This window comes from Mobula hypostoma, chromosome 3 (assembly GCF_963921235.1).
Source record: "Mobula hypostoma chromosome 3, sMobHyp1.1, whole genome shotgun sequence".
Taxonomy (NCBI): Eukaryota; Metazoa; Chordata; class Chondrichthyes; order Myliobatiformes; family Myliobatidae; genus Mobula; species Mobula hypostoma.
Genome location: NC_086099.1, coordinates 104,200,061 through 104,212,995, shown reverse-complemented (window position 1 = coordinate 104,212,995; position 12,935 = coordinate 104,200,061). Strand labels below are relative to the sequence as shown.

At 40.6% G+C, this 12,935-nt stretch overlaps 1 protein-coding gene across 1 annotated transcript; it reads right to left on the bottom strand.

The window, feature by feature from the left end:
- Positions 1-3,251: 3,251 nt before the first annotated feature.
- Positions 3,252-12,161, bottom strand: LOC134343502 (interleukin-8-like). The gene is made up of 4 exons (XM_063042224.1): positions 12,018-12,161; positions 6,227-6,356; positions 5,945-6,021; positions 3,252-3,627 (listed from the first exon to the last, which is right to left on the bottom strand). Exons 1-4 carry the CDS (start codon positions 12,097-12,099, stop codon positions 3,617-3,619), a joined length of 300 nt encoding a protein of 99 aa, XP_062898294.1. The 5' UTR covers positions 12,100-12,161; the 3' UTR covers positions 3,252-3,616.
- Between the last annotated feature and the right edge of the window lie 774 nt (positions 12,162-12,935).

Sequence of the window (12,935 nt, the reverse complement as noted above, 5' to 3'; positions counted from 1 at the left end):
TTCGGTATGTTTAGCTAGAGAGTTAATTTTTTCCAAAGTTGATCTAGTTAGGGCTTACAATTACGTACCTGAGGGCTCAGAGGACATTTCCCAAACCCTGCTTAGCCTTTTTGAGTTTCTGCGCATGCCGTTTGAACTGAAAAATGTAGCACAGACTTTCGAATACTGATTGATTCCATATTAAAAGACTTAGATTTTCTTTTTGATTACCTGGATGATATACATGTCACCAGTGCATCCAAATCCAAACATATATCTCATCTCTGCACACTTTCTGAGCACTTAAACCAACACGGGTTGATTATTAACCCTGTTAATTGCCAGTTTGGGTTGTCAACCATTGACTTTCTCGGCCATCGTATCTCCGCAGAAGGTGCAAAACCCCTTGCATCAAAGTTAGCAGCTATTATGGATCTGCCAAACCAGAGTTTTTAGGCATGGTGAATTTCTATCAATGCTTCACTCTGCAAGCTGCTGAACTTATTCTCCCTCTGAATATTGTGCTTAAAGGCAATGCCCCTAATCACGTGTTTGACTGGTCAATGGATATTAGCAGGGCATTTGATGATACCTAACAAGCTCTTTCAAATGTGACCTTAGCAGCACACCTGCTCCCCAATACACCCATAGCCATTACTACTGATGCCTCAGACTATGCTGTGAGTGCTGTGCACAAACAGTTGGTCGAAGGCGTGTGGCTGCTCGCCTTCTTCAGTCAGCAGCTCTGTTATTGGTAAAAGGTTTTTTAGTGTGCTTTTGTTGTGTAGGTTTTGGAATTCAATAAAATGCATTACAGGTTGTGTTAAACATAAAATGCCTCTCTCCCACCATGCAATTTTGTTTCCAATTTGCTCTCTCAGCCTGGAACTCATATATTCTAACCTTCTCGACCAGTCTGCATTATGGAACCTTGTTATCATTACTGTTTCAGGTTTCTCTCAACAGACGCTGAATGGTCTGCTGTGTATTTCTAACATTGCTGTTTTTTGTTTCCAGTTTCCTACATCTGCTGTATTTTGATTTTAGATTAGTCTAGGTCCTCAATTCCCATTGGTTATATCTTTTTTGTTGATTTCATGTGCAATGTGTATAACATGTCAAACTTGGAGCCAACGGCCCTCTTCTAAGTCAAAGAATTTAATGTAATAACTAGCTGGACTCAGAAACATTACGAAACACATAACAGGAGCATTCAGAGAAAATATTCTAATGAGGTCAATTATGTAGAAATAAGAAGGGGGTGGTTACCTTGGTAGAGAATCCATAGTGGTCCTGCCTTATCCCTGTGCTGAAGACACCGCGCCCCAGCAGCCTCAATGACTACAGACCGGTGGCATTGACCTCCCTCATCATGAAGACCCCAGACAGACTTGTTCTGGAGCTGCTCTGGCCTATGGTCAGGCCACACTTAGATCCCCTCCAGTTCGCCTACCAGCCCCGACTAGGAGTTGAGGATGCCATCGTCTACCTGCTGAACTATGTCTACGCTCACCTGGACAAGCCAGCGAGAACTGTTTTTTGACTTCTCCAGTGCGTTCAACACCATCTGCCCTGCTCTGCTTGGGGAGAAGCTGACAGCGATGCAGATGCTGCTTTCCTGGTGTCATGGATTCTTGATTACCTGACTGGCAGACCACAGTACGTGTGCTTGCAACACTCTGTGTCCAACAGAGTGATCAGCAGCACTGGGGCTCCACAGGGGACTGTCTTGTCTCCCTTTCTCTTCACCATTTACACCTGGGACTTCAACTACTGCACAGAGTCTTGTCATCTTCAGAAGTTTTCTGATGACTCTGCCATAGTTGGATGCATCAGCAAGGGAGATGAGGCTGAGTACAGGGCTACGGTAGGAAACTTTGTCACATGGTGTGAGCAGAATTATCTGCAGCTTAATGTGAAAAAGACTAAGGAGCTGGTGGTAGACCTGAGGAGAGCTAAGGTACCGGTGACCCCTGTTTCCATCCGGGGGTCAGTGTGGACATGGTGGAGGATTACAAATACTTAGGAATACGAGTTGACAATAAACTGGACTGGTCAAAGAACACTGAGGCTGTCTACAAGAAGGGTCAGAGCAGTCTCTATTTCCTGAGGAGACTGAGGTCCTTTAACATCTGCCGGACGATGCTGAGGATGTTCTGCAAGTCTGTGGTGGCCAGTGCTATCACGTTTGCTGTTGTGTGCTGGGGCAGCAGACTGAGGGTAGCAGACACCAACAGAATCAACAAACTCATTCGTAAGGCCAGTGATGTTGTGGGGATGGAACTGGACTCTCTGACGGTGGTGTCTGAAAAGAGGATGCTGTCTAAGTTGCATGCCATCTTGGTCAATGTCTCCCATCCACTAGATAATGTACTGGTTGGGCACAGAAGTACATTCAGCCAGAGACTCATTCCACCGAGATGCAACACAGAGCGTCATAGGAAGTCATTCCTGCCTGTGGCCATCAAACTTTACAACTCCTCCCTTGGAGGGTCAGACACCCTGAGCCAATAGGCTGGTCCTGGACTTATTTCATAATTTACTGGCATAATTTACATATTACTATTTAACTATTTATGGTTCTATTACTATTTATTATTTATGGTGCAACTGTAACGAAGACCAGTTTCCCCCGGGATCAGTAAAGTATGACTATGACTATGTTAACTTGTGAAGCAGAGGTGTCACTGGGAGATTTCAATTTTCCCAGTATCAACGGGGTCACCCAGAATCAGAGGGCCTGGATGGTGTAGCATTTGTGTCATGCATCCAAGCCAGTTTTCTATCTGCTACTTGGGAAGGAGCTTTGGAGTATTTCAAAAAGGTAAATAAAGGAAAAGATCATAAGATCCTAAGGCATAGGAGCAGAATTAGGTCATTCATCCCATTGATTCTGCTCCACCATTCCCTCATAACTGACTTATGATCAAGGTAAAGCAGTGGATTTTGTATCTGCGGGCTTTAATGTATCATTGGACAAGATCTCACAAGGCAGGTTGATCTGGAAGATTAGGTCACATGGGATTTAAAGGGAGCTAGTGAGGTGGGTTTCAAATTGGCTTGATGAGAGGAAGCAGAAGCTGATGTTTGAAAGGTTATGGGCTGAACAAGGGCAACTGGGACTAGCAAGGAGAATACAGTGGCTGGCATGCACCAGTTGGGCCGAAGGGCCTGTTTCTGTGCTATAAAGCTCTATGACAACGGCATCTGTTTCCTCCTTTAATACAAATTGCAACGAACTAGAAAAAACATTCCAAAGCTGATGCAAATTATTTGTTTATTGATCAATTTCTGGTGTCTGAACGTCACTAACAAGAGAGAGTTCAGTACCCATCCCAACTGCAAGCATGATAAAATACGTATGCAATATACCATGGAAAATATTGCAGCTGTTGCCAGAAGTTTATATAAAATGCATTTTAATTGGTTAATTTATATTAAAATCATATTGCTTGAAGCAAGCTTTGTTTTAGTATCAGCATCACGCCTTGATAGGTTGAAGCATTAAAAGCAAATGAGGAAAGGGTAGAACAAGATCTCAAAAGCACACAGCCCAAAGCTTTTTTCATTGAATTATTTGTGACTGTTAGGGTGATCCAAAAGTGGAATGAGTTCAATCCATGACTTTGTAGTTCTGTCATCTGGCACCTGGAGAAAGTAAATCCCATTTTTAAATTTGTCTTATTTAATGGATCTCACAATAGCTTCAGTCAATAAATTATGCTATTCTATAAAACTGAATTATATCAGAATGTTTATCAGTTTTAATATCACCGGCATACATCATGAAATTTGTTAAATTTGAACAATATATGATAGAGTGAAAAAGAAAACTGAATTACAGTAAGTATAGATATTAACTAGTTAAATTAAATAAGTAGTGCAAAAATAGGAAATAGTGTTCTTGGGTTCAATATCCATCAGAAATCTGATGGCAGAGGGGAAGAAGCTGTTCCTCAATCATTGACTGAGTGCCTTTAGGTTTCTGTACCTCCTTTCTGATGGTAGCAATGAGAAGAGGGCATGCCCTGAGTGATGGGAGTCCTTAATGATGCCCTCCTAAGACACCGCTCCTTGAAGATAACCTGGGTACTGCAGACTGCAGAGGCTAGTGCCCATGATGGACCTGGCTAACTTTACAATTCTCTGTGGATTACTTCAGTCCTGTGCAGTAGCCACCATCCCCTCCCGCCACCAGATGGTGATGCAGTTAATTAGAATGCTCTCCATCGTACATTTGCAAGTGTTTTTCTCCTGAAACTCCTAATGAAATATAGCCGCTGCCTTGCCTTCTTTATACCTGCATCGATATGTTGTGTCCAGGTTAGGTCCTCTGAGATGTTGACACCCCAGACCTTAGAAATAGCTCATTCTCTCCACTTCTGATCCCTCTATGAGGACTGATGTCCATCGTCTTACCCTTTCTGAAGTCCAGAATCAGTTAATTGGTCTTACTGGCATTGAGTGCATGGTTGTTGCTGTGACACCACTCGACTAGCTGGTATATCTCACTCCTGTATGCTTTCATCACCATCTGAGATTCTGCCAGCAGTGGTTATATTGTCTGCAAATTTATAAATAGCTTTTGAGCTATGCCTTATCACACTGTCATGGATGTAGAGAGTAGAACAGGCAACATAATCATATGAGTAAGGAAGAGAATCTCTCCTCTCTGCCCTTATTAAAACAATGATACATGTTTGAATCTCGTTTTTTCACATGACAAAACTGAATCAATTTATAGAATCATAAAACTTGCAGTACAGAAACTGCCCAATCACAATACCTATCTAGACTCATTCTGTTTGCCCACATAGGGTCCATATCACTCTGCTCATTTCCTATCCACATATCTGTCCAAATGTTAGTATTACTATCTGCCTCCATGACCTACTCTGGTAGCATACCCTTCAGATCTTCCCTCTCACCTTAAACCTGTGCCATCTGGTTTCTAGGATAGAAGATTCTGTCTATAGTGTCAGCTACAATCCAGTGAGTGTAAGTGCTGACTATCCAGTCTCTCTCAGGCCTCTGTTCCAGGCAACATGCTGATGAATTGCATCTGCCTCTCCCTAATACTACCTCATCCTTCCTGTAACACTCACAACATGCTGTAGTCCTGTAGTCCTGCGACCAGAATTGTACACAAACTAAGTGCAGTCTTACCGATGTTTTGTACAACTGCAACTGACATCCCAACTTATACACTCAATGCCTCAGCCTATGAAGGAAAACACACAAACATGCCTTATTCACTACCCTATTCACCTGTATCTTCTCTTTCAGGGAGCTGTTTAAACAGCCCTGTTCGCTAGCTATGATCACTAATTTTTGTGTTATTAGCAAACTTACTAATTATACTCCCTACATTCTCGGCACAGATCCTCTGCTACTCAACTATGTTACAGTTTCCAGTCTGAGAAACCCCCATCCATTATGACTCTCTGCCTCCAATCACCCAGCCAATTTTGAGCTCTGTTCGCAAACACATTGTTTGCTCTCTTCTGGAGCAGCCTGTCAAGTAGGACCTAACAAAAGCCTTGCCAAAGTTCATATAGAAAACACACGTCTCTGCCTTCATCAATGTCTTTGGTTAACTCCTCAAAAATTTCAGGCAGATTCGTTCCTCCCCCTGCTTTTCCAAATAAACCATTGGGTAATTGCAGGGAGGATTTTTCCACCGAGGTTGGGTGAGACTAGAACCAGAAATTGTAGGTTAAGGGTGAAAGGTAAAATATTTAAGGGGATCTTCTTCACTCAGAGGGTGGTGAGAGTGTGGAAAGTGCTGCCAGCAGAAGTGGTAGATGCTGATTTGATTTCAGCACTTAAGAGAAATTTGGATGAACACATGGATGGGAGGGATATGGAGGTATATGTTCCAGGTGCAGTTAGAATCAGAATGGACTAGATGGGCCGAAGGTTCTGTTCCACTTCTGTAGCGCTCTATGAATCTACGAATACCAACCTTTCCCTTTAAAGATGATCTTCAACCACTTGGCTTTGGGATCCACACAGATCTTTTTCCTACTTTTCAGCTTTACACTGTAAATAGAAAGTGAACTTTAGAATCTAATCTCTTGCTATTGGATTCCACTGGAGGCAAACATTTGGAAAGAAGCCTATTAGAATTTGCCTCATAAGCAAATAGATTAATCCAAAATGGTTTAAATAAAACACAGAAATTAACAAATGGTGATCACAAAAGGAGTGGTGGGTCCTTAGTTTCATATCTAATGTGATAACTCACATTATCTCCGGTGTCGCACAGTTAAATCCTCTGGGAATGTATTTCACACTCTGCACGTAAGTTGGATTAATAAATTTCTTAGTAGACTTGATGCATTGACAACGTCCTTCAATTTCTGTTATCGGAATACCTGTGAATAGATTTATCGACAGTATTCAATGCAATTATACTCAATAGCATACTTAGATATTAGTAATCAGTGTCTGCCATTAAAATACAATGATCTAGATTTTGGATATCAGCTTCCAGTGACCACAGGTGTGAAGTTAAATCTGCAACTCCACAAAACTGTACTGCTCCTGCAGAAGCCTCACCATATCAACCCCAAGACATGAAATGCAGGAAGCAGGCACATAGAATAATACCTTGAAGTTCTAATACCTGTCTCACAGGTACCCAATAAAAATGCTGGAAAATGTATTAATTTGATTGCTATAATAGGGTAGAATGTCTGATATGTTAATAAATTAGTAATCCAGAGGCTAACTGAGACAAAGTATTTTAATTCAGCTAATAAAATTACTTGTTTCCTAAAAAGAGTGCATGTCAGTATTAGTGATCACATAATTACCAGATCATCATAAAATGCTATTAGGTCAATTAGTACGTGTCCTTTTGAGAAGGAAACCTGCCATGCTGACCCAATATACAGTAACCGATACGTAACTCCAGGTTTATACTAATATGATTGCCTCTTAACTGTCTCATGAAATGACCTAGAAAAGCATTCAGCTGAATCAAATCTATACAACAAAGTATATTTTTCCTGTTGGGCAGTTCCTTGGGATTGAGAATGACTTGTGGCCATTTTTTTGAGGGTTCTGAGGTAGCTGATGTAGTTAATGTGGGAAATCGCAGAACTACATTTGAAGCAGTTGATATCTGATGGTGCGTGACAAGTAGGTAGGTTGCAATGTGGCACACTTCTTTCATTTTTCAAACAGGGCTTCCTTGTGCTCTACTGTCTGGTCTTGGGTAACTGAATACCATCCTGAATATTCCTTCTCCATGTTGAGTAGTCGTGAACTAGGAATTTCCGAGAGTCAGCGGGTTGTTCCATTTTGACAAGGAGGCTCTGAGAATGTTTCAAAGTAAAGTTTATTATCAGAGTACATACACATCACCACATACAACCCTAAGATTTTTTTTTCCTGTGGGCATACTTAGCAAATCTATAGAACAGTAACTGTGAACAGGATCTGTAAACTCTAAACAAACTGTAATAATGCAGATAATGATTAGATAGCAAGAAATAATCAGCATGAAATAACAAGGTAAAAGAGTTCTTAAATGAGGATAGTTATCCCCATTTGTTCAAGAGCCTGATTGTCAAGGGGTAGTAACTGCTCTTGAACCTGATGGTGCGAGTCCTGAGGCTCTTGAACCTTTTATCTGATATCCATCTGGTAATCCCTTGCCACAATGGAATCGAATGTCTGCTTCAGCATGTAAATGACATAGCCTGTCCAATGCAACCAAATCACTGTAATAGAGCCACAATGTTGGTTAGGGAGAGGACACTGAAGTTGGTTCACTTCTCCTTCCTCCACATTTGGAGAGTTTTGTAGAGACTTTGTTAGTGGCATTTTCCCAGTGCCTCAAGGCTTTGCCTATAGATAGTCTAGATCTTTGGCGCATACAGTAGTCACTGGTGTCGGATAAACTATGACAAGGTTGAGATCTAGACTCTCATATACCCTTTCCCTGAACTCAGTAATAGCTGTGCTAGCATAACGAAGGCAGTGGGAATCAATGTCTGCCTTCACCATCAGGTGGCTCCTGAAAAGTGGTCCACATCACAATAAGAAAAATAATCAATTGACCAGTTTGCTTTGAGTCAGGCAGTAATTCACATTCAACAAAGACACAGGTAGCTCAATTCACTCTTCAAATATCTAGCGACAGGTATCTGACTTGGAAGAATTGTCCCAAACTAGTCAAACACTCAACATAACTATGCATGCAGAATCATACCTTTCTTCCATGATCCTGTCCTCCTCTATCACTATACTGGGTGTATCCTAGACAATAGCTCAGACATAGGATACAGTGACCGTCCCTATGTCTATAGCCCTATTGTGATTCATGGCATCAGGTGAAGCAGTATTCCTGATTCTCGCATCCTCTCTCAGCTGTCAATCAGTGCTTCCCCATGTCCAATACCATTTTGAAAAAGCAGGATAGGTATCGAGCTTTCAGAATGTAATAATCTGGATCAATCGGCTTTAATATATAGATTTTTAAAATATAGAATTTAAGTTTTTTTGCACAATTTTTAATCTATTCAGTATATGTATACTGTATAAAGTATACTGAGTAAGATTTACTTTACTATTATTATGTTTTTTTTTCCTCTATAATATGGGTCGCATTGAGCTGCTGCTGCTAAGTTAACAAATTTCACGTCACATGCCGGTGATAATAAACCTGATTCTGATTCTGAAGTCCATCACCAGCAGTGCTTCAGCAGCACAGTTTTTGACAGAAGTGGCCACTGCTGACTGACTAGGCTTGTCACAAATGGTGGTTGAAGCAAAACAAGAGAGGCAGTGTTATCCTCACTTATTGCGCCTAAGTCTGCCTGTTGTAAAATTGGTCTATTACACAGTCCTTGTAGTGACAAAACACATCTCTGTACTGATGACACCATGTATGGCCTTATAAGGAACAATTACCATTTGATAGAACTTCTGATAAAAGATCACCAGCCTAAAATAGTCATTTTGCTTCTCTTTTCACAGATACGATCTGTTCTGGACATTTCCTGAATTACCTGCCTTTGTGTAGGGCTCTACATCTCTCACTTCTTGCCCCAAACCAATGCTTTCTAGTTCAGACACCTCTGCTGTGAAATAAAAAGTTTCCTACTATCTACCCTCATTTTTGTATACCTCAATTATCTCCCCCCTCAGCCTTCGTGGGTTCCAAGGCTTTTTGCAGCCTATTCAATCTCTCCTCATAACTAAGACACTTCATTGAGGTCTCATCTAGTTAATTCTCCTTGATACATTCTCCAGTGCAAAAAATATCCCTCCTATGATGTGATAATTAGAAGTGTACACAATACTCCAGCTATATCATAACCAATGTTTTATAAAGTTGTATGAATCTTATATTCTATGCTCTGGTTAATGAAAGCAATCTTCATGTATGCCTTTTTCACCACCCCATCCACTTATGCTATCACGTTCAAAGATGCTTGGCCTTATCCTTCAGTACACCCTGGGGTCCTTCTTTTAATTATGTATTTCCTAACCATATTAGTCTTCCCAAAATCCATCACCAATTCCATCTGTCCCTGTTTCTTTCAACTAACCAACTAATCAAAATTTTGCTGTGGCTTTGACTCTCTTCCTCACCACCAACAATATCACCAAATTTCATGTCACCTGCAAATTTACTGCATTCAAATTGTATATACAAACCCCATTTCCAGAAAAGTTGGGATATTTTCCAAAATGCAATAAAAGCAAAAATCTGTGATATGTTAATTCACGTGAACCTTTATTTAACTGACAAAAGTACAAAGAAAAGATTTTCAATAGTTTTACTGACCAACTTAATTGTATTATATATATAGGCATCCGTTACTCTCATGAGACCATGGATTTGCGCCTTGGAAAGTTTCCAGGGCGCAGGCCTTGGCAAGGTTGTATGGAAGACCAGCAATTGCCCATGCTGCAAGTCTCCCCTCTCCACGCCACCAATGTTGTCCAAAGGAAGGGCATTAGGACCCATACAGCTTGGGACCAGTGTGGTTGCAGAGCAATGTGTGGTTAAGTGCCTACAATAGCAAACAATAAGAGTCCCAGTACCAGTTCCTGTGGTATACTGCTACTCATGTTTCCACTCACATTAAGAGCCATCCACCGTCACCCACTGTACCTTACTATCAAGCCAATTTTGAATTAAGCTTCCCAACCTGCCCTGAATCTCATGGGCTCTAGTTTTCCGAATTTTCACTGGGGTCTTTGTCAAAGGCCTTACTGAAGTTCATGTAGATTACATCAGCTGTACTACCTCCATCAACATATGTTGTGAGAAACACACAAGACTGCTGATGCTGGAATCTAGACCAAGCAACAAAATGCTAAACTGAAATAGGGGTTCCTAACCTGTGATCTATGGACCCTCAGTTAATCGTAAGGGTCCATAACATAAAAAAAGTTTGGGAACCCCTTTTGCTAAAGGAATTTAGTGAGACAGGCAGCATCTGTGGAGGGAATTGGACAGTCAGTGTTTCAGGCTGAGACCCTTCACCAGTGATGTGGAGTCCCCCCCACAGATGCTGCCTGACCCATTGAATTCTTCCAGTAGTGTTTGTTGCAATACATTTTGTTATCTCTGAAAATTTTTAATTAAGTTGGTCAGACTAAATCACCTCTTAACTACTCCATGCGGATTATCTTTGATTTATCACTGTCTTTCAAAGTGTAGGTTAATCTTGACCCTTGGTTTATTTTCCCAATATCTTCACTACCTATCCATAAACGAGATAGAACAGGCTAGGCTGTATTCCCACAGTTGCAAGTGACAATGAGACAAAAATGTTAGAAGAACACACAGTCTGTTTAACTGAAGTGGGACTGAGGTGAGGATATAGTAAAGGCGACTTTGAATATACTGTATTACCATTACCATTATTGTGTGCAGTTTTGGTCCCCTAATCTGAGGAAAGACATCCTTGCCATAGAGGGAGTACAAAGAAGGTTCACCAGATTGATTCCTGGGATGGCAGGACTTTCATATGAAGAAAGACTGGCTGAACTAGGCTTGTACTCATTGGAATTTAGAAGATTGAGGGGGGATCTGATTGAAACGTATAAAATTCTAAAGGGATTGGACAGGCTAGATGCAGGAAGATTGTTCCCGATGTTGGGAAAGTCCAGAATGAGGGGTCACGGTTTGAGGATAAAGGCGAAGCCTTTTAGGACTGAGATTAGGAAAAACTTCTTCACACAGAGAGTGGTGAATCTGTGGAATTCTCTGCCACAGGAAACAGTTGAGGCCAGTTCATTGGCTATATTTAAGAGGGAGTTAGATATGGCCCTTGTGGCTAGGGGGATCAGAGGGTATGGAGGGAAGGCTGGTGCAGGGTTCTGAGTTGGATGATCAGCCATGATCATAATAAATGGTGGTGCAGGCTCGAAGGGCTGAATGGCCTACTCCTGCAACTATTTTCTATGTTTTACATGTTTACCAGGGTATCACAAACATAACTTCAGCTATATTCTTATTGGTACACAGTACTGGCTAGCATCATCATATTTTCCTCATAGCTGCAGAGAAATTTCTTTTATCAATCATAGAAACTCACTTCCTAAAAGTCTGTGACAGTACATTGGTTATATTCAAGGCAGAGATTTATGTATTGAGTGCCAGAGCAGGCTCGAGGAGCTGAATATTGCAATTCCAACTCTCAGCTCTTTTAATTCAGTGCTGCACTCTTCTGCCCAAGGATTTAATCAGGAGTTATTCCACAAAATTTGAAAGGAAATGGAGGATAGTTCATTAACTTATTCAGCATTTTATCAATTCGTGTTGAAATACTAATCAGGCTATGAAGTTTTAGCCTAATTGGAACTTAATTGATTCAAGTTTGCTGCCATTATGCTTTAAGAAGAATTATAATATACAGATTTCAGTCAGAAAATACTCACACATAATAGTTTACATATTACTGAAGAACATCATAGAATAAACTTAGAATTTTAAAAATCAACAAGATATGATCTTTGAAATTCCTTGCCACACTACAGATCAAAGAAAAATAAAAATCCTCACAACAGACCCTGTGCAGCGATAGCACACAGAAGCAGGATCAGAATTATCATGGTAGATGAGCTCTTCATCTTTGATTTCTTTGTCGGCATAATCTCTGCTGAAAGGATCCTTTGTTTATCACCGTGACGGTGTGTACTTCCAACTCCGTATCTCTCTGCTGTTGTTGTTTGATTGGAGAGTGGCCGACTGAAATCCTATTTATTGACCTCTTCCACTTTCAATTTGCACAGCTTCCAGAGGTGAAGTCTGTCAAAGAGGGGAAACTCCTGAGGAACTTCCCAAGCCTTGAGTAATCTTTATGTCCTCAATGGTTATATTAAATTCTTTCTGTCCTTAAAGGTTATTTAAATTCATAGAAGGATATCAATATAATTCCTCTGTAAAGAATTAGTTGCTTTATCTTGAACTATCCAACAATTTTAAGAAGGCATTCAGAGTTGCTGCTTACCATCCTGGCTTCTTGCTGCATTTGTGAAGCATGAGGTGTTGCGATCGCATTTCCTGGAATTGATTTGTGCTTCTAGCATCCATTCTATTTTTCTAGGGTATTTTCTACTGTAGGTTGAGGTTAATTGTTTCTCAATCATTCAGTCTCTTCGAAAAGCTTTAAAACCTGTTTCACTTGAAATATACAATAAATTTCATGTAAACAGTTAAGTAACACTAGACACCAATTTTTTTGCATCCTGAATACTTTTGGGTGTATCTTATGGATTTTGGGCTGCTGATCATGAAAATCGCCATGAAATTTCCTACCACACACCATATTTTTAAAAAATCATCTCTATTTGTTATTTCAATTCATAATTCAAGTCAGAATAACTGATGCCAAAATTAAGGAAGGCATTTTTGTTGGTTCACAAATCAAATAGGCCATCAATGACAGGCAACTTGAAGAACTTCTAGTGGGACTGGAGAAAATCGC

Coding starts and splice junctions, on each gene's coding strand:
- LOC134343502 (XM_063042224.1), bottom strand. CDS start 12,099: ATGCCGACAAAGAAATCAAAGATGAAGAGCTCATCTACCATGATAATT. Junction 6,357..12,017: donor GTGTGCTATCGCTGCACAGG/GTCTGTTGTGAG, acceptor ATCTATTCACAG/GTATTCCGATAACAGAAATT. Junction 6,022..6,226: donor TGTGCGACACCGGAGATAAT/GTGAGTTATCAC, acceptor TTCTATTTACAG/TGTAAAGCTGAAAAGTAGGA.